Source organism: Sebastes umbrosus, chromosome 14 (assembly GCF_015220745.1).
Source record: "Sebastes umbrosus isolate fSebUmb1 chromosome 14, fSebUmb1.pri, whole genome shotgun sequence".
Classification (NCBI taxonomy): Eukaryota; Metazoa; Chordata; class Actinopteri; order Perciformes; family Sebastidae; genus Sebastes; species Sebastes umbrosus.
Window position 1 is genome coordinate 30,548,590 of NC_051282.1, and position 27,712 is coordinate 30,576,301.

At 42.5% G+C, this 27,712-nt stretch overlaps 1 protein-coding gene across 10 annotated transcripts in view; it reads right to left on the minus strand.

Annotated features, from left to right (window-relative positions):
- Positions 1-27,712, minus strand: part of cacna1ia (calcium voltage-gated channel subunit alpha1 Ia) — a 218,964-nt gene that overhangs the window by 29,254 nt on the left and 161,998 nt on the right. For all 10 annotated transcript variants that reach the window (XM_037791666.1, XM_037791665.1, XM_037791662.1 and 7 more), the window contains 18 exons: positions 26,541-26,726; positions 24,130-24,247; positions 22,573-22,728; positions 21,385-21,475; positions 19,307-19,461; positions 17,260-18,027; positions 16,529-16,629; positions 14,078-14,201; positions 13,792-13,860; positions 11,128-11,306; positions 9,970-10,096; positions 9,451-9,576; positions 8,776-8,865; positions 8,430-8,622; positions 7,677-7,828; positions 6,406-6,515; positions 2,042-2,175; positions 258-328 (listed from right to left, as the gene is read on the minus strand). In XM_037791666.1, the coding sequence (XP_037647594.1) occupies positions 258-328; positions 2,042-2,175; positions 6,406-6,515; positions 7,677-7,828; positions 8,430-8,622; positions 8,776-8,865; positions 9,451-9,576; positions 9,970-10,096; positions 11,128-11,306; positions 13,792-13,860; positions 14,078-14,201; positions 16,529-16,629; positions 17,260-18,027; positions 19,307-19,461; positions 21,385-21,475; positions 22,573-22,728; positions 24,130-24,247; positions 26,541-26,726 (2,950 nt within the window). The remainder of the gene's footprint in view (positions 1-257; positions 329-2,041; positions 2,176-6,405; positions 6,516-7,676; positions 7,829-8,429; positions 8,623-8,775; positions 8,866-9,450; positions 9,577-9,969; positions 10,097-11,127; positions 11,307-13,791; positions 13,861-14,077; positions 14,202-16,528; positions 16,630-17,259; positions 18,028-19,306; positions 19,462-21,384; positions 21,476-22,572; positions 22,729-24,129; positions 24,248-26,540; positions 26,727-27,712) is intronic.

Consider the following 27,712-nt stretch of genomic DNA (forward strand, 5'->3'; position numbering starts at 1 on the left):
GGAGTCCGGCTACTCTCCATGGTGCTGAGAGTGAAAACAAGACAAAGCCTGTGTGTGTGTGTGTGTGTGTGTGTGTGTGTGTGTGTGGCATGAATGAGTCATCTATTAGAGCTGCCTGTAGGCCAACAGAGGAAGAGGAGGAGGGAGCTCGTGCTACTCTGGCTGTTGAGTGAAACTGTCTCTCTCTAGGAGTTTGAGGGACAAAACAGAAGAGACAGTGTGTTAAGTGTGTGTGTGTGTGTGTTTGTCCACTGTACCTGAGGCAGGGCTTGGACCACCGTATCCAGTAGGGCTCTCATTCCTGTCGCCATCTTCAGCAGCTTCAGCACTGTGTGTGTGTGTGTGTGTGTGAGAGAGAGAGACAGAGAGAGAGACTTTAAGTGTGGGCATTTAGGGGGAAATCCCTCCGGCTCAATTACAGGCTAAATGGGAAACATTTAACTGTGGAAAGGTCAGTTCTTCATTTACACCCCGTGTAACACACACACTCGCACATGCTTGTACACACTAAACAGCCCTTTAGACATTAGCTGCTGTGTTTCAGCTAACTGACCTACAAACACTTTTATTTTTACAATCCAGCAAGACCAAATCAATGATCCATAGAGAGCCCAAGAGGGACCTTAAAAAAATAAATATGATTGGTAGTCAACGGAGAGAGACAAATAGTTGTTTGATCCTGTTTGAATTACAACATCAATCACATAGATGATGTTGATGAAGTCAAGAAAGTCTCAGTTTGTCGTAGTATCATTTCGTTTTGTGTGAAACCGCTCAGTGAACTACACCTCTCGTCTCTGACAGTATACGTCACCTGGTCTTTTTATCAGCCGGGAAGAGAAGGAAGGATCAGATTGTTGTTATTGGTGTGAGTTCATCCCAGTAGGAAACACAGAGACATCGTAGCTTCAGAGAGAGAGACGTCACTACCACACTTTAATGTGTGTCGTCTTTCTAATGACGTATTTTCACAGTCTGATACTTTACAGTTTTACGACAAACTGAGACTTTCTTGACTTGCAAAATGATCTTTTAAATTGACAATCATCATCTGTGTGATTTGTGGAGCAATTCAAACTGGATCAAACAAATATTTATCTCTCTCCGCTGACTATTGTCCCATGGTGGTCCACCGGAAGGGGCGGGACTTCGGCTCTCTATTTCACTGAAAGGATTTACAGGAAGTGCGGCTAGTATAGTGTAGGTACCATGGGCCCATCACGACTCAACTACTGCCACCCTGCATAAAATACTGCATCAACTCTCATGACTACAGTTTGATTTCATGACTGTTGCGGCACCAATACAAGTCATAAAAGCATGACATAGTGCCATAATGAGGCATACTGTATGTGGTACAGCATCACCAAAAGGTACAGGCCGGCTCACTGTTGGCCATTATTCATATCTCTCACACATAATGCATGCATATACTGTACGAGCTCACACACACACATAGAGACGGAGAGAGAGTGTCCACGGAGGATCTCGGAAGATCGGAAGTTTGATACCCGGCTCATCCGGACCGCATGTCGAAGTGTCCTTGGGCAAGATACTGAACCCCAAATTGCTCCCAAAAGGCCGAGCCATCGGTGAGTGAGTAATTAGTTTAGATCCTGATGGGCAGGTTGGCACCTTGTATGGCAGCTTCTGCCATCAGTGAATGACTGTGTGTGTGTGAATGCATATATATTGGCATGTAGTGTAAAGCACCTTGAGAGGTTGGTAGACTAGAAAGGCGCTATATAAATACAAGTCCATTTAGCATCCATTTACACCTTTATGAGCGTCAGTCAGTCAGTAAGAGACACATCTCAGTCTGATATAAAGCTGCTAGTATAGGTTTTGTTCTCTCCTGGCAGGTTGTTTCGGAGTAAACAACTGCAGTTGCATCTTTATGCGCGGAGCATCCTGTTGCACGCCCGGTAGCGCTTCCCCTTGTGAGTTTTATGTATATATTTATTTTTGCCTCGTGGGCCCCTTTTATGTTGTCGAGCCTGTGCATTAAAACGGCCGTGCATGTGTCGGATACAGTACGTACCTCTTGCTATCCTCAATACTCTCATGATCCTGATGATGGTGGGGTTGATGGGCAGGGCAGAACTGATCTCGATCTCTTCCAGGGTGATGCCCATCACCGACAGAAGCACAATGGCGAGGTCCAACTGGTTCCACCTAGCACAAGCACACACACACATATCAACACAGAGCAAATAGAAACACAACTGTGCTGGCATGCTGGCACGTTTGTAGGCAAACATGTTAAGAAGAGAGAGAGAGAACAGTTACAAAACACAGCTGTTCACTCCTACTGTCAGTCATACAGTCTAGGCCGGACTATATGAGGACATGTGTAGTTAATTATCACATTACTCTCCTACATCTACACATTTCCAGTGATGCTACAGCACCTCAGCTCTTAATAGATCCAGCAAACTGCTCGTCGGGGCTTAAGGACGGATGGGAAACAGATCAGATGAATATGGTCGGGAGTTAAAGAGCTTGAACCCACCATAGTCATTGCAACATGTCATTTAAGGGCAAGTATTTTGACCTGATGTAGCTACACCACATTTGCGAGCTTCCCCCCCCAGATGTTTATCCTTTACTGCCTCGTGTAACTGCTTCAGGAGGAACTGTAGTCCTCGTTTATCGTCAGACTTTTTGGAAGACAGTCAAAACATATCTTTTGTGAAATCATCGTGGTGGCGAGGCGAGGCACGCCGAGTGCTAAAACACTTGGCACTGACAATTCATTTGTCAGGATGCTTGCCAGACTCTCTCATTTAATATGCCGGTGACAACGGTGTATCAACCGCCGCCCATGACTCATCATCATCGTGCACAGGGTCATGTTTCCCTCTGTTGTCAGAGACTGTGGGTTTGCCTACCCTTTTTACACCTTTAGTGGCAAAAGAAGGTCCTCTATGGTTGCAGCCATACAGCCCTTTAACCCTCTGAGATCCACAAGAGACCCGTTTAGTCTTTTTTAGGGGAGTAGATGTCACATAGAAGTGGTGAACATCATCTGAAAGCTGGAAACCTGAAGATTAATTTGAGATGACACTGTGTGTCAAGTTGTTCTGGTTTAGAACATTATGATAGGAGTATATGATTGTCATCCCAATGCTCTATTATGTCTCATAAGTTGCCGCAGCAATTTTTGGGTTGATACCATTTGTTACACAGATTTGGTGCTAAATTTAAAATTTTTTTACGACTGGAGAATTGATAAAAATGATCAATAATCCCTCCAAAACACCACATTAAGACACCAAGACCTCGAGGAACACCGTAGAAAAAGCCATGCTGTGATTTGGGATCAAAAACTTTTGACATTTTGGAGATTTCTGCAAGAATTGCATTTTTTCGGCAATTGGATGGCGAGCACTTCTGTTGTGTAAACTGCTCAGAAACCCACTTATTGTCAATCTAGCTAGGAAAGCCATCCATCCTCTGAATGATCTAGGTCTATAGTTTGTGGCTGTAAAGTTTCATGACGCTGTGATTATCCTAGAGGTCACCACAGGTCATTTTTATATAGTGAGGTCAAGTTTTGTCTCAGGACAATGAAATGTCTCCTGTGGGGACTAACATCATCACACATGAATACAGTTGGGCTCATTGGATCCACAAGAGTCTCAGCTTTACAGTGATATCAAATTTCCAATTTAAAGTGGGCATGTCTGTAAAGGGGAGACTCGTGGGTACCCATAGAACCCATTTTCATTCACATATCTGGAGGTCAAAGGTCAAGGGACCCCTCTGAAAATGGCCATGACAGTTTTTCCTCGCTAAAATTTAGCCCAACTTTGGAGCGTTATTTCGCCTCCTTCCCGACATGGTAGCATGACATGGTTGGTACCATTCTTCTGGTTTCATATGATATCTGTAGCTTCACTCTAGCCCTAAAACTGAACCTACTAGTCCACTTCTGCTGGTGGCACATGTGTCAGTGTGTTTGTGTGTTACCTGCGACTCCATTGACCCAGTTCTAAAGCTGGCCTGATAGTCACCCCGGCCTATAAAAGACACTATGCACGGTGACGGCTCGCAGCTGTTGCTGACACTACATAAAAAGAGACAAAGTGCCAGCTGATAACTGTGTGATAAATTCTTTCTATATCCGCCCATCTCTTTTTCCCGTTTCATCACTCATTTGTCCTCCTCCTTTTTTCCTCTTTGATCAGCCCAGCTTCCCCTCCATCTATTACCTGTCTCCCGCTCTCTCCCTCTGCCACCTTAGCTCTCTCCTCTCTCTCTCTCTCTCTGCTCTTTCTCTTACCAAACTAAAATAGGCCAACGACATTAAACTACCATCAGTGGAATATAAGCTCCCAAATCTGCTTCTGCCTTTAATTAGTCGCCACACATCCCTGGAAAGAATAAGACATCAGTCTCATCACCGTGCACACTCGGGTGAGTGACAAATCAATTAGTCTGGGCTCTGAGTGACTGGATGTGGGAGTGAAGACGGGTGCTGAGGTGTGTTTCTCATGGAGGTCAAACAAAGATGAGTATAGTAAGTTGGAGGGATGGAAAGCACAGTCGTATCACATGCAGAGAACTGACACATCATTTGGTTTTGTTAAGCAGAATGATGCTGCAGTTCAACCAATAGATTATTACAATGAAAAACTCCCTATTTTAAAAGCATTATTAACTGAAAATTAATTATAGCTTATACTTATTACATTACGGTATAAGGGAAGGAAAGAATGATTTGACGGTGCCCAAAGAAACCTACATTTTAGGGCTGTCAATTACAATATTCAAGGGAGATTTGTCAAGTATTTAATCCTCTTATCAACATGGTAGTGGGCAAATATGCTGCTTTATGCAAATGTATGTATATATTTATTATTGGAAATCAATTAACAACACAAAACAATGACAGATATTGTCCAGAAACCCTCACAGGTACTGCATTTAGTATAAAACAATATGTTCCAATCATAACATGGCAAACTGCAGCCCAACAGGCAACAACAGCTGTCAGTGTGTCAGTGTGCTGACTTGACTATGACTTGCCCCAAACTGCATGTGATTATCATAAAGTGGGCATGTCTGTAAAGGGGAGACTCGTGGGAACCCATAGAACCCATTTACATTCACTGATCTGGAGGTCAGAGGTCAAGGGACCCCTTTGAAAATGGCCACGACAGTTTTTCCTCGCTAAAATTTAGTGCAACTTTGGAGCGTTATTTAACCTCCTTCATGACAAGCTAGTATGACATGGTTGGTACAACCTCCGGAAGATTGATTGTGTTAATGCGTTAAAGAAATTAGAGGCGTTAAAATTAATTAGCGTTAACGCGTTATTATCAGCTCGACTAAATACTATAAAGAAAACTGTAAACTCTCGCTTCTTACTGTGACATTTCAGTAGGTTGTCTTTAAAGAGGACTTATTATGCTAATTTCCAGGTGCATATTTGTATTTAAGGTTTCTACTAGAACATGTTTACATGCTTTAATGGTAAAAAAAAACGCTTTATTTTTCTCACACCGCCTCTTTTCACCCTCTGTCTGAAACGCTCTGATTGGTCAGCTGGCCCACTCTGTTGGGATTGGTCAACCAAACCAAACTCTTCGGACACCGCTGCAGCTAGCTTTGTTTGAGGGCGTGCCAAACCAGCCGCTAGGTAGGTATTATGCAAACGTGTTCCTTTTACGTTACGGAAGAAAAGGCGGGACTTCAAGTGAGGCGTTTCAGGCGGTTCAGGAGCAGGTTTTCTGTTTGAGAGAGTAACTCTCTTTGGCGTGGACTTTGGGAACCCTTTACATGCACAAAAAGCGATATAACCCACTAAAGGAAAGGGGAAAGAGCCTGATAGGTCCTCTTTAACAGAACCGATGATGTGTGATAATTGTCATGAAACATCACGTGTTTGTACCACAAACTGGTTCAGTCAACTTAATAACAGAACGCCTCAGAGCCAGCTCACATATTTCAACACATTTCATTTTAATCCTCTATATCGTCAAAGCTGTTCTTCCCCCATTTCATTTACAATGATCAAAGCAAAAGGCGGATTTGCACTACTGCCACTACACTTTGAGCTAAATAACTGCTTATTGTGGCGCTATTTATACTATACGTTAATTCACCAGATTATGCCTATAGAGCCCTGACAGATGCTTTAATCTTTCATTTCAAATATGTGACATGTGACTGAGCTGAACAGACAGAATCATAGGTTGATATTGTATTGTATCTGTATTTTCAGAGAAACTAAAGGCCATAAGAAAAGCTGATGGATGATGATGATTGATGATTGCATAGTGCCACAAATAAGCACATAGATGCATTTACATGCAGACAGAAAAAGGAAAAGCTCTCACACACACATTCACTCTGCCAACACACACACACACACACACAAGCTATAAACACACACTGTACCTCTCTTTGAAGAAGCGGCGAAAGCCGAAGGCGATGAGTTTGAGTACTGATTCCAGCACGAACGTGGAAGTGAAGAAATAGTTGCAGTACTTCAGGGCGAGATCGAGAGACTGGAGAGAGAGAGAGTAAAAAAGAGGGGTGTGTGTGCGTGTGTGTGTGTGTGTGTGTGTGTGTGTGTGTGAGTGCAATGAGGTGGAGTGTTAGCGGCAGGGGGAAACAGAGTAAAATCAAGCATGCCAGCGGGCAAAAACAGAGCATCTTCCATTCATAGCAACACAAACACTCACACATTACACGCCCTAACTAACACACATTTTATAGCTTGAATGTATTTAAGGAGTATTCAAATATTCCAAAGGAAAGTATGTTTTAACTGTCTTAAACAACCAGTCCAGTTTAGGGACGTCACGATACCAGAAATTTAGTCGTCGATACCAATCATTTTCCGATCCTCAATACCCAATTTGATAGCGGTTCTCGTGACGTCCCTGGTCCAGCGTCTTAGAGACTGGAGACTATTTAGCTTGGCTGTTGTCTCCTCTCATAAATAGAGCTGTAGCTTCTAACAAGTGGGAGGCTGTCAAATGTCAAGACAAACAGCTGACAAATACAACCAAGACCTGTGATCTTTATCTGAAGCTCGGTCAGTCTGAGGAAGCCTGCTCCATTTGAAAAGGTCAACGGGCATCTTATCTCAAGGATAATCACTTTTCTCTCCCTCACACACACAAAGAAAATAACAAACGCTATTTATTAGGCTTCTGAACCTCCATTCATCCATGTACTATATGCTGCAGCTAACACCACTCTGACAGCAGCCGCAGCATCAAATCAGCAATCACAGCTCCTTTGTACGGACTGCAGCTACTCGCACCACGCGCTACAGAGGCTGGGTACGGTTTCACGGTGGTTGACCGGTCGGTGGGATCTTTTTTTAAGATGCTGCTGTTTTGGAGAAGGGAAGGCTTTATGCAAGAGCTGGAGTCGGGTGCAAGCAAAACAGACACAAAGATTTGACAGACATTAATACTCTGCATAATAACCCAGCATAAGTTCCTCCTCCTGAGACGGAGCTTGTAGGAGTCTGTCTGATGTTTTTGTGGAACAGGCGCTTTAGGGAAAATCAGAGCCAAGTTGCACAAATCTCTAAAGACTTACATGAATGCGAGAATGCAAATCTTCTCCTCATGTATCACCTAACTTGCATCCACAGACACAAACACACAACTGGACCCCGTTGTACACACACACACACACACGTCTTTGCTTACACGAGGTTGACTGTAGTGCTCTAAGGACATGGTGATGACGTTGATGGCGATGATGAAGGTGATGATGAGGTCCAGGTAGTGGTTTGTGCACAGTGTGTGGATCATCAGGCGTACGCTTCCGTAGCTGGAGAAGTAGGGCAGCTTCTGGGCTTCTGTTGGGAGAAAACATATATCAGGGAAGCTTTTAAACATATTAAAAGTAAAAACAGTTTTCTCTTCTCACGGTTTACAGTCATCATTCAGAACAGAACTTATCTTTAAGCCCAATCCAAACAAACTGCTCCTGTTCCTAATTTAAAATATGCAACAGATCCTGTGAAGCTCCTGAGGATTCTTTTCCAGGGACGATCTGCTCCATACGGAGCGCTAGGATGTGCAACATTTAAAAGCTTTGATCAACAAAAAAAAACACCTCTGAAACTGCAGAGGACATTAGTTATTATGACACCGGTTGTTTGTGTGTTTATTATTATCTGTCTGTCTCTGTTTCCATCTCTTTCTTTTGACAGCACACATTTTCATCAGTGTTGATCACAGCTCTACATGCTGATAGAAAGTGATGCTTGTGATGCGTCATAGTAACAAGCAGTGTTTGTATTGTTATATCTGGCTGTTTGTAATATTTCTCTCTCTATAAAACTCTTCCTGCCTCTTCTTCTTCACTCTATCCCTCCGTTGTACTCATGTATCACTCCTTATACTCCCTCTATGGCTTTTCTGCGATCCCTCTCCCGTCATCCCCCTCTCTCTTACTTCTCCTCTTCTTTTCCATGCGCCGCTGACGCTTCTCCTCGCGCCTCTTGGCCTCCTCCACCTCCTGGTGCTGTCGGCACTTGTGGAAGTTCTCCACCACCACGCCGACGAACATGTTGAGGACGAAGAAGCTAACGATGAGGAGGAAGGAGATGAAGTACAGCAGCATCCACGGGTTGTTGTTGGTCACCGGCTGGGGGTCGAAGTGTTGTGGATTTTAAAATGATGTGAAAGAAGGAGGTGATGGAGAGAGGGGAGGAGAAAAAGATTTTGGATGGTGGAGATTGTGCCTGAAGTTTTTTTTTTTGTCTTATGAAAAGTTGTTGTGCAGCTCATATGCGGGTACCTGATGGTCCACAGCCACAGCATCCAGACCGTGATACATGATGTTGACCCAGCCGTCCTTGGAGGCGAGTACAAACAGGGACATCAGGGCCTGGATGACAGAAAGGAAAACGCTTATCTTTATTTTATGGACAAATAGATATATATTTAGGGCTGTCAAAGTTACCGCTATAATAACGCATTAACGCAAATTCATTTTAACGCCACTAATTTCTTTAACGCATTAACACAATCAATGTTTCAGAGGTTGTAGCGGGCTCAGTTTTAAAGTGTGAGTGAAGATACTGGTATCATATGAAACTATAAAACCTAATGAATCTATTGGTATGTCATACTAGCTGGTCATGAAGGAGGTTAAATAACGCTCCAAACTTGCGCAAAATTTTGGCGAGGAAAAACTGGCATGGTCATTTTCAAAGGGGTTCCTTGACCTCTGACCTCCAGATGTGTGAATGTAAATGGGTTCTATGGGTACAAAAATTGATTTCCAATAATAAATATATAAATACATTTGCATAAAGCAGCATATTTGCCCACTCCCATGTTGATAAGAGTATTAAATACTTGACAAATCTCCCTTTAAGGTTCATTTTGAATAGATCAAAAATGACATATTTGAATCAATTGACAGCTCCAATGTGTTAAAAGAACGTCCTGTTACACATGTGTCACTAACCTGTCCCAGGTTGTCAAAGTTGTACTTGTGGTGGACCCACTTGTAGTTGGCTTGCAGACAGTCGGACTTGTTGGTGATGTTTTTGACGTCGGGGCCGAAGCAGTAGAAGAACTTTCCTTTAAACAGCTGTCAGTAGGAGAACAATGAGACCAAGCTTTTGATGCTGTCTGACTACTTATATAAAAGAGAGAGAGAAATAAGCCTTGGCGGCTCCTCTGATGAGATGAAAAGGGTGCTCTTGAGTGAAATAATGAGCTGGTCAAAGATCCCACCAGCTGGAAATGTTGTGCGGCGATGAAAGAAGTAGGACGACAATGAGATTTACTTTAGACAGAAATGCATGTGTGCCTCAAAGCTGGTGAGAGGGAAAGGGAGGGAGAGTATTACATTTATAAAAAAAAAATCCTATTAGGAAACCATAGATAGTCTCTGTTTTTTACTACAATTTCCACGCATACAAATAGTGGATTGAATAATGTGTGCATGAAGTACGTATCATTAAAAAGAGCTGTTTCCTACCTGTACCCCGAGAATACCGAAGATGATGAAGAACGCACAACAGATGAGGACGATGTTGCCGATGGGTTTGAGGGAGGTGATGAGGGTCTCCACCACCAGCTTCAGACCTGGAGCTCTGCTGATCACCCTGAAGAGGGGACAGGGGGAAAGAAGAAAAACACTGTGCGTTATTTGATTCCATTTTAACATCTGGATTTATTTATTTCACATTTTTCTGTCTGCTCTTGGGGACATATTATGAAGAACTCTCTTTTTTAGTGCACATACATTTAGGCATCACATGCAGGCTCATTAGTGTCTCCAGCCACGGTTTGAGAACTAGCTTTGCAAAGGTGCACCATATTTGTTCTTGCAAGCCAATCAGAGCAGACTGGGCTTTGCTTAAAGCAACCCTGTCTCCTACAAAATACCCACACAACTAAACTTCATTCTCAGTTACTCAGTTATCTTTTCTCGGATTATGGTCGCAGTTTCAAACCATTTTAAACATGTAATTAATGTAAACAGAAACACAACAATTAGTAAAAAAACATCATGGTTTGGCTTAAAACGCCTACGCAAGTGAACGTTGACTTTTAGTTTCACACGAGACACGCACAGCGGTCTCCTATATTTTGTTTCTGTCCAGTTTGAATGAAGTGTTTTACGAGCCGTGCCGCTACGTACAGCTGATCTCAACATAAACAGAATCACACGTGGATGATGCCGCAAGCTGAACGGAGAGGGGGGGGGGGGGCAATCGTACTCGGGCACTTTGGCGGAGGTCTGCGCTCTCCGAGTGCCATTCTAGTTATTCCATGTAACTTTCATTAATGGTCGCTTGATATACTACGTCACTCGCTGCGGCCGTCCGCTGACTATTCATGATGCCTCAAAGACTAGCGTAATCTGTGACAAACGTAATTAGTTGTATGGAAACGTCCTTTTTAGGAGACAGGGCTGCTTAAAGAGACGGGCGCTAAAACGGAGCGTTTCAGACAGAGGATGATTTATATTCAGACAGTATGAGTAAAATAATGTGTTTCATTAAATCCTCATCATTACAGTAGGTAAACATGTTCTGGAACATTTTGAATTTGTGAAGATAAAACTGTGCCGACAAGGTGCAGAGCTGCCCTACATAACAAACGACTTCCCATCAGGACTGTGTTGGTATACCTGAGTGGACGCAGCGTTCTGAGCAGCCTGAGCACTCTGAGCACACCCAGGATCTTGGCCCCGCCCGCCATGGACACCACAATGTCAACCAAAGACACGAAAACCAGGAAGCCATCCAGGATGTTCCAGCTGCTCCGGAGATACGAGTGGTCACCCACGTACAGACCCATGGAAATCACCTGGAGACAGGGAAGTTGGTGAGGCAGCATATTAGAACATGGGCTGTCTGTTTCTCTGGACCGGCTCTGTAAAATAAACTGTCAAGTGTGTAGCACAACAACAGAAACAACGAGGGGAAAGTAAAAGAACAAGAGGATGAGAGATCAGATACAGACATGAACAGTCATCAGCGACTGGAGGATACCAGGCTGTCGACACTAACGAGGTATTTTACACACTCAAGCTCAAATACACACGCACACGCACACTTTCGTTGCAGTGACACACTGTATACATCCCAATGCTTTTAACTCTGCTTGTAAAAAGTTTACTGTGAAAACATTTGACATCATAATGGTACTTTAATCTTCTGAGTGAGGGATGGATGTAGGGCTGACGATTAGTCGACTAATCGGTCGTCTTGGTTTTAGTTGACTTCGATTTCTTGGTCATTTTTTAAAGTTTTTTCTTGCTGAGTGACTTCTTTCCAGGAAACTTATGAGCACATCTCTGGTAAAAAAACAGATTTCAAGCGGTGCTTTTGTGTGATTCTTTGTGGAGAAACTCAGTTTTACAGATCTGTCCATTAAATCTTCTAACTCATTAGTCGATGAAATCGTAATCGTGTTATGTTGGGCATACACTACACGAGAATCAAGCTGATTTTGGGCCCGATTTCCCCCCCGCCCCGACAATCGTCAGCAAAGCCCTGAGTGTTTAATGGTTCTAAAGATGATCTTTCCAGATGTTCCTGTGGTGTGAGGTACGTTAAGAGTGTTTTTTAAATCCCCCGATCGGCTCAGAAGTCCATCCTGGCTGCATCAATCTCAAATCGTAAATATAAAACATGTTCAGTATTTACGATGGGATATCCTGTTGTGTTTGGGGAACCCCGAGGACAGTCGATGACGCCGTCACGTGGGAAAGAACGATAGCCAATAGAGAACCAAGCTGAAGAAGGAAGGACAACCACGGTCGTCATGGCGGCCGCGGCTAATGCATGAGCTAATGCATGAGCTAATGCAAAACGTGAAGCATAAAGTAGTAGTAGGATGGAGCACAGAAATGGAGGACAGACTTGTTGATTAGTGTTTATTTAACGTGTCTCCATGACTTCATCCATCCATCCTTCGTGAATTTTCAGTACAAAGTAAAAACTAACATCAGTAATTCTTTCTGCTCATCGTCCGTCATGTTTGTTCACACTAAAGTCACGTTTGATCACGAGAGATGTTAGTGTGTGTGGTGTGCAGTTTTGGTTAAATTTTGCTCTCCACACACTATAGGAACAAAACTTAAATGTATCATAACATGTCGTTGTGTGGGCTCTCTCACATTTTCAACATCTGTTAAGATTTGATCTTTGAGTGCGGGCCAGCCTCAAGTCCACCATGAATTTCTTTGTTCGAGGTCAGCCCTACATGGATGTTATGCAGGCATTGTAATACACGTGCACACAGCTGGATTTGGTGTTTTGCAAAGCAGCAGTGGGAGCATCAAAAAACGCAAGTGACATTTGAAGCTGTTTGTGGAGTGTCTGGTAAAGCTTCAGAGGGGCGGTGGGGGTTGGCGTGCAAACACATCAAGATGGTTGAAAGATCAGCGCCTGGCAAACATCTTACTGTAAACTGAATGCACAAAACGTCCATATAATCTAATACTCTTTGTTGAGAAACAGACACATTCATTTTGCTTCACTGTGTCTGAAGCTGCCTCATAAAATAACCCTCTAAAAAGTTGTGCAACATGCTGACCGATTCCTCAACCCTGCTGGGCTTTTTATGCGTCGGCATCTTGTACACAGCTCCGCACTCAGCGGTGGAGTCCTACAGAGAGATTAATGCTACACAAACAATCACACACCAACACACATTACGGAGATACGCGCAACGCTCAGACAGACAGAGACTCAGAGGGAGGGGATGTTCGGCTCGGCCAGGGGGCTGACAAGCCTGCGGAGCTCTGACGGGCTGCATGTGATTGGTTAATAATTGATTGTGGGAGTGCATAATTGATGGCCCACTTGTGCCAAAGTCTTTCGCAGAGAATCCAGACAGAGGCAGTGGCAAAGGGGAGGAAATAAAAGAAACGAAAGGAAGGGGGGTGGGGGGGAAAGATTGGGAGTCGGAACAAACAGACTGATGAGAACAGAAGGACCCTGAGGAAGTGGAAACACAAACTTAAAGAAGCAGTCAACATCGGCGGCAGCGACAGGATGAAGGAGGGAGAGCGCGGGGGAGTGCTGGAGATGGACCGCATCCAAAAGAGAAGACTAGCCGCTAATTAATGACATTGCTTAATTGCTCTATTCTCCAAAGGAACATGGGAATTGCTGAGAAAGAAGGGCTAGGGAGGGGGTTGGGCTGTTGGGAGCACTGATGCAAAGTCATTTCAGTGAGAGAGAGAAAGAGACAAACGGGAAGACAGACACAAAAAAGATGCCTCAGTGCAGCGCCTACACTCAGGGCTCATTGGTAGGAATAGAGACAGGTTGTAAAATGTTACCTTGAGTGCCATCTCGCTCACAAAGATGGCAGTAAAGATGTAGTTGGAGATGGTGAGAAAGACTCTCTCCTGGTGAGACAAACATGAGGAGGGAGAGAGAGAGAGGTTGACAGTCAGAGAAGAAGAGACGGGGCAATCAGGGGTAGTAAAATCGTACTTACTGCACCTTTTAGATCATAAAATTGAAATTTGTCTTCAGAGAATACAAGAATATATACCACAAAGAAAGGCTGCAGACAGGCGAGGCACACATGCACAGAGACAGACACATTTCAGATGGATTTACCAAGCTGCCCTGGAGGATCTTGGGCCTCTCCAGAGCTACTGTAATGCAGTTGGAGAAGATGAAGGCCAGCACCACGTAGTCAAACAGCTTATGGGCTATGATGGACTGGCATATCTGTCTGAACCTGGAGGAAGAGGAGAGGAGAGGAGAAGATGAAGAAAGGCATATAAGACAATAAAAAGAGGCCAAAATAGGGGGAATACATATTAAAGGTCTGGCCGCACTCGACCCAAACACAATTTCTAGACCTCCTCCATCCCATCAGAAAGGGAGCCAAGTCCCCTGACAGTGCACGGGAGCACCCTTACATCTTAGTGAGTAAATGGCCTCATTCAGCCCCGGTTTACATCGCTCCTAATTCAAATCAAATTACATTAACAACAGTCTCAGAAGCACCAGACTCCCGGGTACGGTGCTCTGCTGGGGGAACAGAATGGAGCGATAAGAAGAGAAACAGAGGCAGAGAAAGAGAAAGAGAGAAAGAGATGGGACGTATAAATACTGAATATGCATTTCAAACCTTTGCATGTGACGCCGTGTGCTGCCAAAAAGCAATTAAATATCTTTGCAGCAGTGTTTATTGGAACGGATGAAAAGAAAAAGAAGCGAATGGGAGAGCGAGGGATTGTTATTTTGGAACAAGCATGGGGACGTTAAAATGCCTTTTATTAAACTGCACAACATCACTACAGATGCATTAATGCAGAATGTAATAAATTGCCTGTGGTATTAAATGTACCCCCCGAGGTTCTGTTCCTTGCTTTCTAACAGGAGGGGAGAAAATGTCCCGTTGTTATTTGCGAGGTGGCGATCGATACTCTGATGTAGTCCTTCTCTGTGGAAGCTTGGCAACCCGTCCTTCCTATTGATGAGGTGGAGGGGACGGAATCTGCCCACCCATCCCTGGTATTGTTCTGATGAGACGCGTCCTGTGGCCAGCCGATAATGTTTGTATGAGAGGCTGTTGGATGTCTTTGGCTACAAAACAAACCCACATTTTTGATGCAGGCAATCACTAAATGCAACAGAATTGATTAAAGGGGACCTATTGTGCTTATTTCCAGGTGCATACTTGTATTTTGTGTTTCTACTAGAACATGTTGACATGCTTTAAAGCTCCCACCTCCAGTGTATTTTGGCGTTTCTATGATATTTCATATTTATTTGAGTCATTTCCTGACTCTGATGTGTGATTAGCTACACTGTTCCACATTTTTTTTAATTATAAATAACTTAATTTTATGCTCAAAGTTAAAAAAAGAAAGTTGTTGCTAAAATGTGAATATAACGTATGACTATAGTAGAAGCTGCAGGTGTTTATTTTCACAATGGGTGAAATCAACACAGTGAATTACACAATATCCCAACGTCAGAATTAACCCAACACACTGACTGTCTCTCTCCCTCGCTCTCTTCTTCACCGTCTTCTCCTGCTGGAGATAAATTAACTGAAAGCAGCCGGTACCGGAGGTTTGCGGGCCTCTGACAAGTCCGAACAACAGGGAATCACAACTTTCAGCCCAAATGAAAACCAGCTGGAGCTGAGGAGAGAACGGTCGGTGTTAGAACCTCCAGAACTTCCTGAAACTGCATTTCAAACGGCGAACAACGGCAACACGTCTATCCGTCCTCCGGTGCTCTGTGGCTGGCGTGCGATGGTGCGTCTCCTCGGCGCAGCAGCAGCCAGACGGCCACCTCGCCAGTAGGAGGCGGTGAAGAAGAGAGCGAGTGAGAGAGAGTAAACAGTAAATTCATCTAAATTGTGTTGAAAAACTATGCAATCTGGTTGCTATGGTGATGAATTACATCTACAACTATTATCCACACCCCCATTCTCTGTTTGAGAAAGAACGTTAACCAAAAAACAGGAAGTAACACTGGCTGGAGGGTCTGCTCTGATTGGTCAGCTGGTCCACTGTTGTGATTGGTCAACCAAACCAAACTCTTTGGACTCCGCTCCAGCTCTGCTCTTACTAGCTTTGTTTGAAGGCGTGCCAAACTAGCCGTTATGCAAAGTGTGTTACTTGGTGACAGAAGAAAAGGCGGGACTTCAAGCGAGGCGTTTCAGGCGGTTCAGGAGCAGTGTTTCTGTGGGGGAGAGGAACTCCCTTTGATGTGTACTTTGGGCTTTGTAACTTTGCAGCCCTTTTACCTGCACAAAAAAACTACATAACACACTAAAGCAAAGGGAAAAAGCACAAAAGCATTATAGGTCCTCTTTAAAAAGGAAAGTGGAGCAAGGGTCGTGTCTAGAAGGGAGAACGCAAACCACAAAATCTGATCTGAAATCTGCAAAAACTCTTGCGTGCCTCGCTGCCCGACAACCGACGACCGATCCTAACCATAACCATTGGAGGTCAATGCCTAACCTCAACACTCTCGTGAGAGTTTCCCCAGTTTGCGGTCTCCCTTCTAGCCACTACCCGGAGCGGGGGGGTAAATGGGACTCACTTGTTCCGTGGGGAGAATAGGAAGACGGACCAGTCCTCTCTGCTCTCACACCACTCTGGTTTGTGCGCTTCTAACGTCTTCTGGATGCGGAAGCACAAGCTCTGCAACACACATATCAACACACATCATGGCACGCACACACACACAAGCAGAGCCCATATAAACCATGCATATATATATATATATATATATATATATATGTAATAATCAGGCGGTAAACTCAAACAGACACACAGACCGTCTGTTCTAGACTCCCCTATTTAAATTATTTAGGAAAGTGAAACACTTCTATAGCAACAGCTCGGAGCATCCTCCAACATTACCATCTGTATAGCTCTCTCCCCCGCTGTCTAAATAGTCCTTTCTAATTAACCTTGTTTCTCTCATACACAGACTTGTTTACAATGAAAACAATGGGAGTCCCGCGAGGCCCAGGTGATAGGGAGTGCAGGCTTTTATACAAACTACTTGAAAATCCTACACAAGAGAGCGGGAGATTAGCGCATGTGTAAAATCTTGTACTTTAACACAAAAGCTAATGGTTGGGTTATTGAGAATCACAAGCCTGGGTTAGGGTTCTTTGTTCTTTTTACATGCCGTCTCAGGGATGTTTATCTGAGTCTGTCGTATCAGGGGGAAGTCATATGGTTGCATGAGCTTCCTGCAGTTACTCACCAGGCTTTTCTTAATGCTATTACCGTTTCATTCCCTCCGTCTTAACGCTGACTTACATATTCAATGTCATCGTCCAGGTCCTCGCGGTCCTTGCTGCGTGTGTTAACCTGGGGGAAGACGTCGGCCATCAGCTGGCTCTGGGGGTTGGGCCCTCCAGCCGGCTCAGTGTGGTGTCTAGGAGGAGGCTGGAGAAGCTGAGACAGAGGAGTCTTGCCATTACAGTCTTGATGTACCCCTCCTAAGCCACCCAGACTGTCGAGCCCACCACCGCCGCCACCGCCACCACCGCCACCACCACTGATCACCATCCCACCAGAGAAGCTCTTCTTCCTGTGAGCGTGGAGCGTCACGGGGGGCAGCGGGTGGTGCGGCAGCAGCGGAGGAAGGTGCGGGGGTCCCGGGACCTGCAGCGGGTGGGGCAGCTCTAATGACAGAGCTCTGCGGTCCCTCCTGGGTACAAAGGGACCCGAGAGCATGGGATGGGGAAGGTGAAGAGAGCGTGGAGCGACGGCGGGAGGAGGAGAGAGGAGAGACTCCTCCTCGTCCGGATGGATGTGGTGGAGGTGGAGGTGGCGGTGCGGGGATGAAGAGGCACGGGGACCCCGGATACGAAGGCTTCCTCCGACCACTCCCCCGAGACCCCCCAGGCCGTGGCCGTAGAAGGGCCTCGCAGAGGTGGGGGTGAAGGCCGGGCTGGCGGAGGGAGACGAGGAGGAGCAGGGCCGGCATCCTCCCAGGCTGTTCCAGCTGGAGCGACGGGCCCACAAGGCCTGAGCGTGGGGGGGAAGCGGGCGGCCCCAGTTGTGGTAACCTCGACCTGGAAACTGAGAAAGAGAGAGAGACAGAGAGGTCTATTCCATGAAACTCTGAGCCACACTACGATCTGAGCCACACTACGATCGGCTCTGGCAGTCTGGATTACTTAACAAAATGAAACCGATCCAATGAACACACATCTTATAATGACACATAACATAACATGATGGATAAAGGTGCTCTTTGGTGAGGCAGGGGAAAGTACAAACAACAGAATCCAGGAAGTCTTGCTTAACCCTCTGAGACCCACAATAGACCCGTTTTCTCTTCTTTAGGAGGGTCCAGGGGGCCTTTAGGGGGAGATAGCAGATCAACAGTAGATGTCACATAGAAGTGGTGTACATCATCTGAAAGCTGGGAACCTGAAGATTAATTTGAGATGCAGCTCAGCACTGTGTGTCAAGTTGTTCTTTGACATTTTAGAGATTTCTGCAAGAATTGCATTTTTCGGCGATTGGATCGCTAGCACTTCTGTAGTGTAAAACTGCTCAGAAACCCCCTCACTGTCTCAATCTAGCTAGGAAAGCCATCCATCCTCTGAATGCTCTAGGTCTCTAGTTTGATCCATCCATCCTCTGAATGCTCTAGGTCTCTAGTCTGATCCATCCATCCTCTGAATGCTCTAGGTCTCTAGTTTGATCCATCCATCCTCTGAATGCTCTAGGTCTCTAGTTTGTGGCTGTAAAGTTTCATGAGGCTGTGATTATCCTAGAGGTCACCACAGGTCATTTTATACAGTCAAAAAATGGTCTCACTATAATGAAATGTCTCCTATGGGGACTAACATCATCACACATGAATACAGTTGGGCTCATTGGATCCACAAGAGTCTCAGCTTTACAGTGATACCCAATTTATGTAATTCAAGACTGTTTAGGGACCCAAGTATGCAGAAATATTATGTATCCTCCTTCCTGACAAGCATGACGTTCACTATGACGTTTATTATGTTTACCAATGATTTCATTTGATATCTGCAGCTTCACTCTTCACCTCTGAAAGATAGTAAAGTTGGTCGGGACCGCCCTTGATGAAGACCTAGAGTCGATACGTGTCGGTCAGTTAGATTCCCTATATGCTTGATGAATAAACTTGTAATATCATTTCATCTGAAGATATTAAAATGAAATGATATTATAAGAATAAACTTATAATATCATTTCACCTGAAGATGGAGTGCCTTGTTTTGTCCCCCCCTGGTTGTCCGCATCACTTAACATAATAATATTGTTGCAGCAAATGATTGTCCTTGTGAAAGACATTTTTTAAACAGTCTTTTCCACTCACCATGGCCCTCTGCTCCAAGTTGGCCCTCCCCAGAGAAATGACGCTGTTCTTCCTGGAGCCCAGAGCAAAGGTCAACCTCTCTCCTGGATACAGGCCGTGGGGCAGCGGGGACAAGTCCAGGTGTCCATTAGGAGTTAGTGTGCAGATCTTTGGGTCTGTAGGAAAGAAGATGAGAATGGAAGAAAAAGAACGAGAGGGAGGAAGAGAGAGAGAGATAAGATGGATGAGCGGAGGAAACAATCAAAGAAAGAAAGAACAAGCCCTTCGGTTGCACCTTCTCTCGGCACTCTCCATCACTTTACAACATAACTGCCCTAAAACAATGTTATGGCCAGCTCAGAGAGGCAGAGGAAGGTTTAATTTACACTAAATCACCTCGGAGGAGCCAGAGAGGAGCTCGTAACGATGAAAGAGAGGAATATCTGCCAGCCGTTTGTCCGTTCTCAAACAGATCTTTCGGTTGGAATAGGTCTCTGGGAACCATTAACATTCATAAAGGTGCTTTATTCAGGTAAGCTGACATTTAAAAGGGCTCAGAAAGAAAGTGATCAGACATCATCAGAGGCCTCCCTAATGTGACGCTAAATGCTGCTCTGTACTGCACGACGCTTTGGCCCGTTTGTTGGCGAGTTCACTTTTGTTGTGCCCACAGGGAGACGAGGGCTGGATGGAGACGTGGCATCAAGACATGCATTATTTAAAGCAGGTACATTTCAGACAGGACGAAGATGGTTAGCAATGTTTGTTGTGGACAGGCGATGCTTTCAACGCCCGAGGCACAACGGAACAGCTGATAGCTTACTGGAGTGCTGAAAGGCTGGAGGATTGGTTACACTACAACCCTATCTATCTATCTATCTATCTATCTATCTAGGGAACACTTAATCATCACAGTATAACACCAAGTCAGTTAAACTTCAGGGATATCAATCTGTCTATTTAGAAAGCACAAGTGATTGTGAACCCTGCTTTGGTGCAAATGACAGTGACAACAGGTGCGATGCGAGGCAACAGCAAGACAACCCCCAAAAAGGGAATGGTTCTGCATGTGGTGGCCACAGACAGTTGCTCTCTCCTCATCTTTCCTGACTGATTCTTCTCTAGTTTTGTGTTCTGGTAGTGTCCGTGTCACTACTTGTAGCATGAGGCGGGTACCTGCAACCCAATCAGGTTGCACAGGTAGTCCAGCTCCCCCAGGATGGCACATCCATACGTGCGGTCGCAAGAAGGTTTGCTGTGTCTCCCAGCACAGTCTCAAGAGTACAGAGGAGATACCAGGAGACCGGCCGTTACACGTGGAGGGCTGGACGGGGCCTCGACCCAGCAGCAGGACCGCTATCTGCTCCTTTGTGTGAGGAGGAACAGGAGGAGCACTGCTAGAGCCCTACAGAATGACCTCCAGCAGGCTACTGGGGTGCATGTTTCTGACCAAAACTGTCAGAAACAGTCTCCATGAGGGTGGCATGAGGGCCCGACGTCCTCTAGTGGGACCCGTGCTCACAGCCCAGCACCGTGCAGCTCCACTGGCATTCGCCAGAGAACGCCAGAATTGGCAGGTTCGCCATTGGCGCCCCCCGTTCTCATGCCGGATGATGTTACAGGCAGCATAACGTTCACCACGGCGTCTCCAGACTCTTTCACGCCTGTCACGTGTGTTCAGTGTGAACCTGCTCTCATCTGTGAAGATAACAGGGCGCCAGTGACACGGACACAAGCAGATGAATGTGATGTGATGATTAAGTGTTCCCGTAATTCTTTTGAGCAGTGGTAGCATCTATACCAGTCAGACTGACGCAGGCAAAGGACAGTTTTGTTATATTCTGTTATAATTCAGTCTAAAAAAGTCAAACTGTTTGTTTGAAAATCACAAAAGAAGTGAAGTGAAATTGTATTTAATGTTAAATGATGTCTGGTAACACTATTTCACCGAGGCGTGGTTAGCTTAAAGTTGACATTTTCGTTTGAGAGGTGGAAAAATGTAAATTATTGTAATAGGTCATATAAATTCAGAGTTGAGAAGAAAAATCAATCCTTATTAAACAATAAATGCCGTAAAGCTCCTGGAGGCATTTTAATACCTGAGAGCTGCAGAGAGTCTTTCTGCTTATCGTTCTCCTCGAAATTACAGGAAGACCTGTCGTCGTCCGAGTAAGAGCGGTTCGCATCGCCCTGTGTGGGAGATAGAGGGGGAGAAAATGAAGGGGTGAGAGAGGAAGAGAGACACAGGGAGAAACGGAGGAGGAGGAGGAGGCACAGCAAGGAAGAGGAGACATGAGAGAAGATGAAGCAGAGAGCCGGAGGAAGTGTAGAAATAATGATCAATCACAAGCTAATTTAAATAGGAACTGCCAATCATTCGTCCTCTCCTTATTACCAAACTCATTTCACTTGTCAAATCTAGCTCTAAAAAACTGAGGTTCAATATTCAACCCATCTTTTTACTCATTTATTTATTGCTCTTTTTCGAAAGAAGGATAAATATATACTTGTTTGGCCATTAAATGGATAGTTCTGGTGTTTTGAAGTGGGGTTGTTTGAGGTACTTCTCCATAGTCAGTGTATTACCTACAGTAGATGATAGTCGGGCCCCAGCTTGGCGAAGCAGACAGGAGTTACTGCATGGAAGCAAAGCTAAGTACTGCTGTGGACGGCAGCAAAACAGATTTTAGACACCTAAATGAAAGGTCCACCTAAAAAAATAACAATATCACTTTAATTGTACTCTATATTTAGAGTATTTTCACCGCTTTACGTCACTGTCAGACTCAGTAGCTGTTTCACGGCGAGGTAAAGCGGTGCAAATATTCTAAATATAGCGTACACTTACACTGATATTGATTTTTTTAGGTGAGGCTTTCTTTTAGGTGTCTAAAATACGTTTAGCTGCCGGCCCTGTCCACAGCAGTACATTGCTTTGCTTCCCTGTGATAACTCCTGTCTGCTTCTCCAAACTGGATGACGACCGTCATCTACTGTAGGTAATACACTGACTATGGATAAGTACCTCATACAACCCCACTTGAACACATTCAAACTATCCCTTTAATATCCAAGGTGTATTTCTTTAAATTGAGCAACATGTCGAATAACTCAACATACGACTGATTGTGTCACATCCTGCATCACATCCTCACTTCCAGCACAACAAACAAACTCACTACAGGACATGATTGGCTGGCCTATCCCCATATGACATTTGTTTTTTATTTATTTGTCTTTTGCACAGTGCATTCCGTCCCTAAACGCCCTAAACCACGATGTCTTACTTCAGCTTGGAAACCCTCGACCAAGATGGCAACCAGCAGATTGAAGAGCACGTAGTTTCCAAACGTCATAAGAGCTACGAAGTAGAGAGCAGCGCAGGGCGAGGTGGACGCCATGCCGTTGTACAGCACCATGTTCCAGTCCTCCTGAGTCAGGATCTACAGAAAATATACACACACGGAGGAAAAATAAGCACATATAACTTCATGAAGTTGTGAGGCTAAAGTTTTGAAAGTGTGAGCATGTATGTCGAAAATCATAAAAAAAAGTCATGTCGAAAATCTTAAAAAAAAAAAGTCATATCGAAAATCTTTAAAAAAAATAATGTTGAAAATTTTAAAAAAAATGAATGTCGAAAATCTTAAAAAAAAAATTATGTCGAAAATTTAAAAAAAAAGTCATGTCGAAAATCTTAAATTAAAAAGTCATGTCAAAAATCATAAAAAAAGTAATGTTGAAAATCATTAAAAAAAATAATGTCAAAAAAAAAAAAAAAAAGTCATGTCGAAAATCATAAAAAAAGTAATGTCGAAAATCATTAAAAAAAAAGTAAAAAAAAAAAAAAAAAAAAAAGTCATGTCGAAAATCATTAAAAAAAAGTCATGTCGAAAATCATTAAAAAAAAATTAAAAAAAAAAAAAAAAAAAAAAATGTCGAAAATCATTAAAAAAAAAAAGTCATGTCGAAAATCTTAAAAAAAAAAAAGTCACGTCAAAAATCTTAAAAAAAAATAATGTCGAAAATTTAAAAAAAAAATAATGTCGAAAAATTTTAAAAAAAAAAGTCATGTCGAAAAAAAAAAAAAAAAAGTCATGTCAAAAATCATAAAAAAAGTAATGTCGAAAATCATTAAAAAAAATAATGTCAAAAAAAAAAAAAAAAAACAGTCGTGTCGAAAATCATAAAAAAAGTAATGTCGAAAATCATTAAAAAAAAAGTAAAAAAAAAAAAAAAAGTCATGTCGAAAATCATTAAAAAAAAAGTCATGTCGAAAATCATTAAAAAAAAAGTCAAAAAAAAAAAAAAAAAAAAAGTCATGTCGAAAATCATTAAAAAAAAAAGTCATGTCGAAAATCTTAAAAAAAAAAAGTCAGGTCAAAAATCTTAAAAAAAAAATAATGTCGAAAATCATTAAAAAAAAGTCATGTCGAAAATCTTAAAAAAAAAAGTCATGTCGAAAATCATTAAAAAAAAAAGTCATGTCGAAAATCATAAAAAAAGTAATGTTGAGAAAATCATAAAAAAAAGTAATGTCGAAAAAAAAAAAAAAAAAAGTAATGTTGAAAATCATAAAAAAAAAATAATGTCGAAAAAAAAAAGTCATGTCGAAAATCATTAAAAAAAGAATAATGTCGAAATCTTTAAAAAAAAGTCATGTGGAAAATCATTCGACAACATAGACTGTATATAAAGATGGACGACATGTAAGCTCCACGTCAAAATCTCAAGATGGCAGCTCCGGTATACCGGGATATGTTGGCTTCACTTCTGTACAGCGGGAGGAAGTGGAGACGCGTCGTCCATCTTTATATACAGTCTAAGGTTTAATCTATTTGTACCTGAAAGACAGTGACGATGGCCCAGAGCAGGGAGTCAAAGTTCTTCCTGTCAGGCACCGTGTCTCCTGCGTCCGTCTTCAGACTGAACTTACAACCAAAGATATGCATCCCCAGGATGCTGCAACACAAGAAGGGATTACTCCAGTAATTCAGCCACACATGCTGTCATAGAATACGAGTATGATGCATTTAGGTATGACATGTCTGTGTTTACGACACCTGCAGACAATTTGAAGAATTATGGGTTAGGCTTCCACTCATAAACCATTATATAACCATTACAGTCTTCAATTTATGTTCATTCAAAGCTCTATTTCCCTCCCTCCCATCTGTTTGCTGTCCTCACAAAGACTGTTAGAGCCAGGCGACTCATTCATCGCTGCTTCCTTTGGGAGTTTATGAGAGGTTTTAAAAGTTTAAATCTTAGTCGAGTGGTACTTTACATTAACTGCGCACTAAAAGCCACAACGGCTAGATGTATAGGCCAAATGCTGCTTGCTCATTCTAGCATTAGCTGGCTAAAAGCTCTGATGCCATCTGCCTTACTGCTGCAGAAGCTGGTTGGCAGGCATATATATACAGTATATACACACACACTCAAAGTCATAAACACACACATAAAGATGCCAGCAGGATTGGGGTAATAGCATTACGCTGCTGTGGAACTCATATCTATCATGCAAAAACGAGCGCACTTGCAACAATTATGATAAATTATTCAAATAACAATAATTCTGTTAATGCTATCTTCATTTTCGGTTATCGCCCACGGAGGTGGAATTGGAGGGAAACAGAGTGAGGTGTGTGTACGTGCTGGGGGAGGTTAACAAGAGGAGAGATTAGGCTGAGCGATTATTATTATGTTTTTGTAATTGCAGTTTTCAGCATCTGCATCCCAATATTAATTTATGTACAATGCAAATGCAAATCTATAGCGTCTTTAATTGTAGAGAATAATGTTGAAACATTAGGACAACGCTCCGGCTCCGTTACTTATAACTCAACTAGTGGAATCACTGGTATGATGAGTCTTTACTGAATTCATGTGAAGGAGCACCAGTTACAATCTTTACACTCAAAACTAAAGATATTCATGTCAATATTATAAATCAAACCAATAGGCCATAATTAAATTAAATAAACTTTAATTATGGCCTATTACTAACACTGATATGTCTCTCTCCAGCTCACTTACCTTAAATCCAACCAATACTATAGATTTGACTATTTTACTCTTACTAAACGTTACGCTCATTTTAATTTATTTAATTTAATAAAATGTTTTCTCTCTTTTATTATTTTATTACTATTATTTTTTCTTTTCTTTTTTTAAGCAGAATATATTATTTAATTAGTATACTTTTTCTCTCTTTTATTATTTTATTTTTTTCTATTTATTTACTTTTTTAAATTATTTTATTTTATTTTATTATTATTATTTTTTCTTTTCTTTTTTAAGCAGAATCTATTATTTAATTTAATATATATTTGTATCTCTTTTATTATTTTATTTTTTCTATTTATTTACTTTTTTAAATTATTTTATTTTATCTTCTCTATTTATTTATTTTTTAAAATTATTTTATTTAATTTTTTCTATTTATTTACTTTTTTAAATTATTTTATTTTATCTTTTCTATTTATTTACTTTTTAAAATTATTTTATTTAATTTTTTCTATTTATTTACTTTTTTAAATTATTTTATTTTATTATTTCTTTTTCTTTTCTTTTCTGTCGTTTGCCAAGACCAACATGGGGTAGGCAGGGGTTGGGGGGGTATTTCATGTCACGAACACTCAGTTATGTTCTCTATTTGATATGATGACCTTTGCTATGTCTGCAAAAAAAACAACAAAAAAAAGATTTGGAAGACAAATGAAACCAATGCATTAAAACATGCCGTTAGAATTTGAGCTCAGTGTCTGTAGGATTAATAGCTACAGTTTGCTGTTATCATTGTTCTTTGGCCCGAGGCCTGTCTGTCTAATTTAGTGGAAATCCAAAAAGTCTACTGAAGTGAAATACAGACAGCTGACAGACAGACAAACAAGTTAAGGCCTTCATAACTTTCATGGCCGCAGTAATCCTGGAGAAGGAGGCAGGTCAGAGAGAAAAGCCTCGACGCAGCTGAGACACGGTTTGGGCAAAAAATAGGGTAGAACTCCAATAATTGGAAGTTAATCCTATTATTTTGCACAAACTGTGGCCTGTGGCTACGACCGTCTGCACCGCGCTCAGATACGAGATCTAATCTGCTGATATTCTACCACTGATTCTATTTATTTATTTTATTGAACGGTTTGGAGTTGCAACAAAACAACCTGTCTCAGGCTGTTAAACTCATCAGGCACAGAAACGGTATATACACACTGTCTCAGTCTCTGTTCACATAAATGAATGCCACTGTTACCTGAAGATGAAGATGAAGAGCATAAGCAACATGCAGAAAGTGGCCACGTTGTCCATCGTCTTCATCAGCACCACCAGCTGCCGTCTCAGCGCCGGCATGAACCTCACCAGCTTAATGACCCTCAGCAGCCTGAAGGTCCTCAGCACTGACAGGCCGCCGTCAGCCTGGCCGATGATCTCACACACGCTGCACGGGGGTGTGTGTTTAACACAGAGAGAGAGATGGAGACAAGGTTGGAAGAAACAATATGGTAGAAATGGGTAGAGAAAGAAGTATTGATTGATATGTTATAATCAGGGAATGTAGGGAGAGGAAGATTTAAAAAAATAAATAAAAATCAATAGAAATGGGAGAAACCAGATAAGAGAAGATAAGAGGATAAGTCAGTCCTTTATACTAAATAAAAATACACTACTACACATAATCCATACTGGTGTGATAAGGACTACTGCTGCATGATCCCCACGCTGCTAGACAGCTCCTATATTAAACATTTGTCACATAAAAGAAGGGATGTATTTAATGCAAAGCTCCTTGAGGAACATCTAATTGGAGCGGTCGGTTTGTCTGATTCCTGGAGATGAAAGTACGTCTTGAAACTCAATTAGATGTAAAGTAGTTGGAAAATCATTACATTTGGACGACATCCATTTCCCGTGGAGTGATTTGTATTCTCTGTAAATATTATATTTAGGGCTGTCAATCAATTGGTCTTCAGGGTCATACCTGAAGAGCTGGGGTCGGGGACAACGAGAGAAACTTTGTTGGTTATGGAATCAGATCTGTTTATATATTATAATATCTACATTTGTATCCTTCACGCCTTCATATGGGGAGATTCATGAGGATTTCAGTGAGAGGAGAGTCAAGAGGGGAGAATGTGAAGTACTCAACCAGCCTGCAGGATAAATGCACCATTGAATAGAGGAATGCAAATGATCCTGCATACTCTCTCTATTCCTCTTTCACTCTCACTTATACACACAAGCATATCTTTACACTATGCAATATATATATATATATATATATATATATATATATAGTATTTTTTCTCTCTAGTTTAAAAACACTAGAGAGGAGCTCCAGAAGCTGCTGACCTTACTCCACTAATAAATGAATCAGTATGGAGCTGTAAGAGATACAGTCTGTGTTTCTCCTGATGCAGCAGTGAA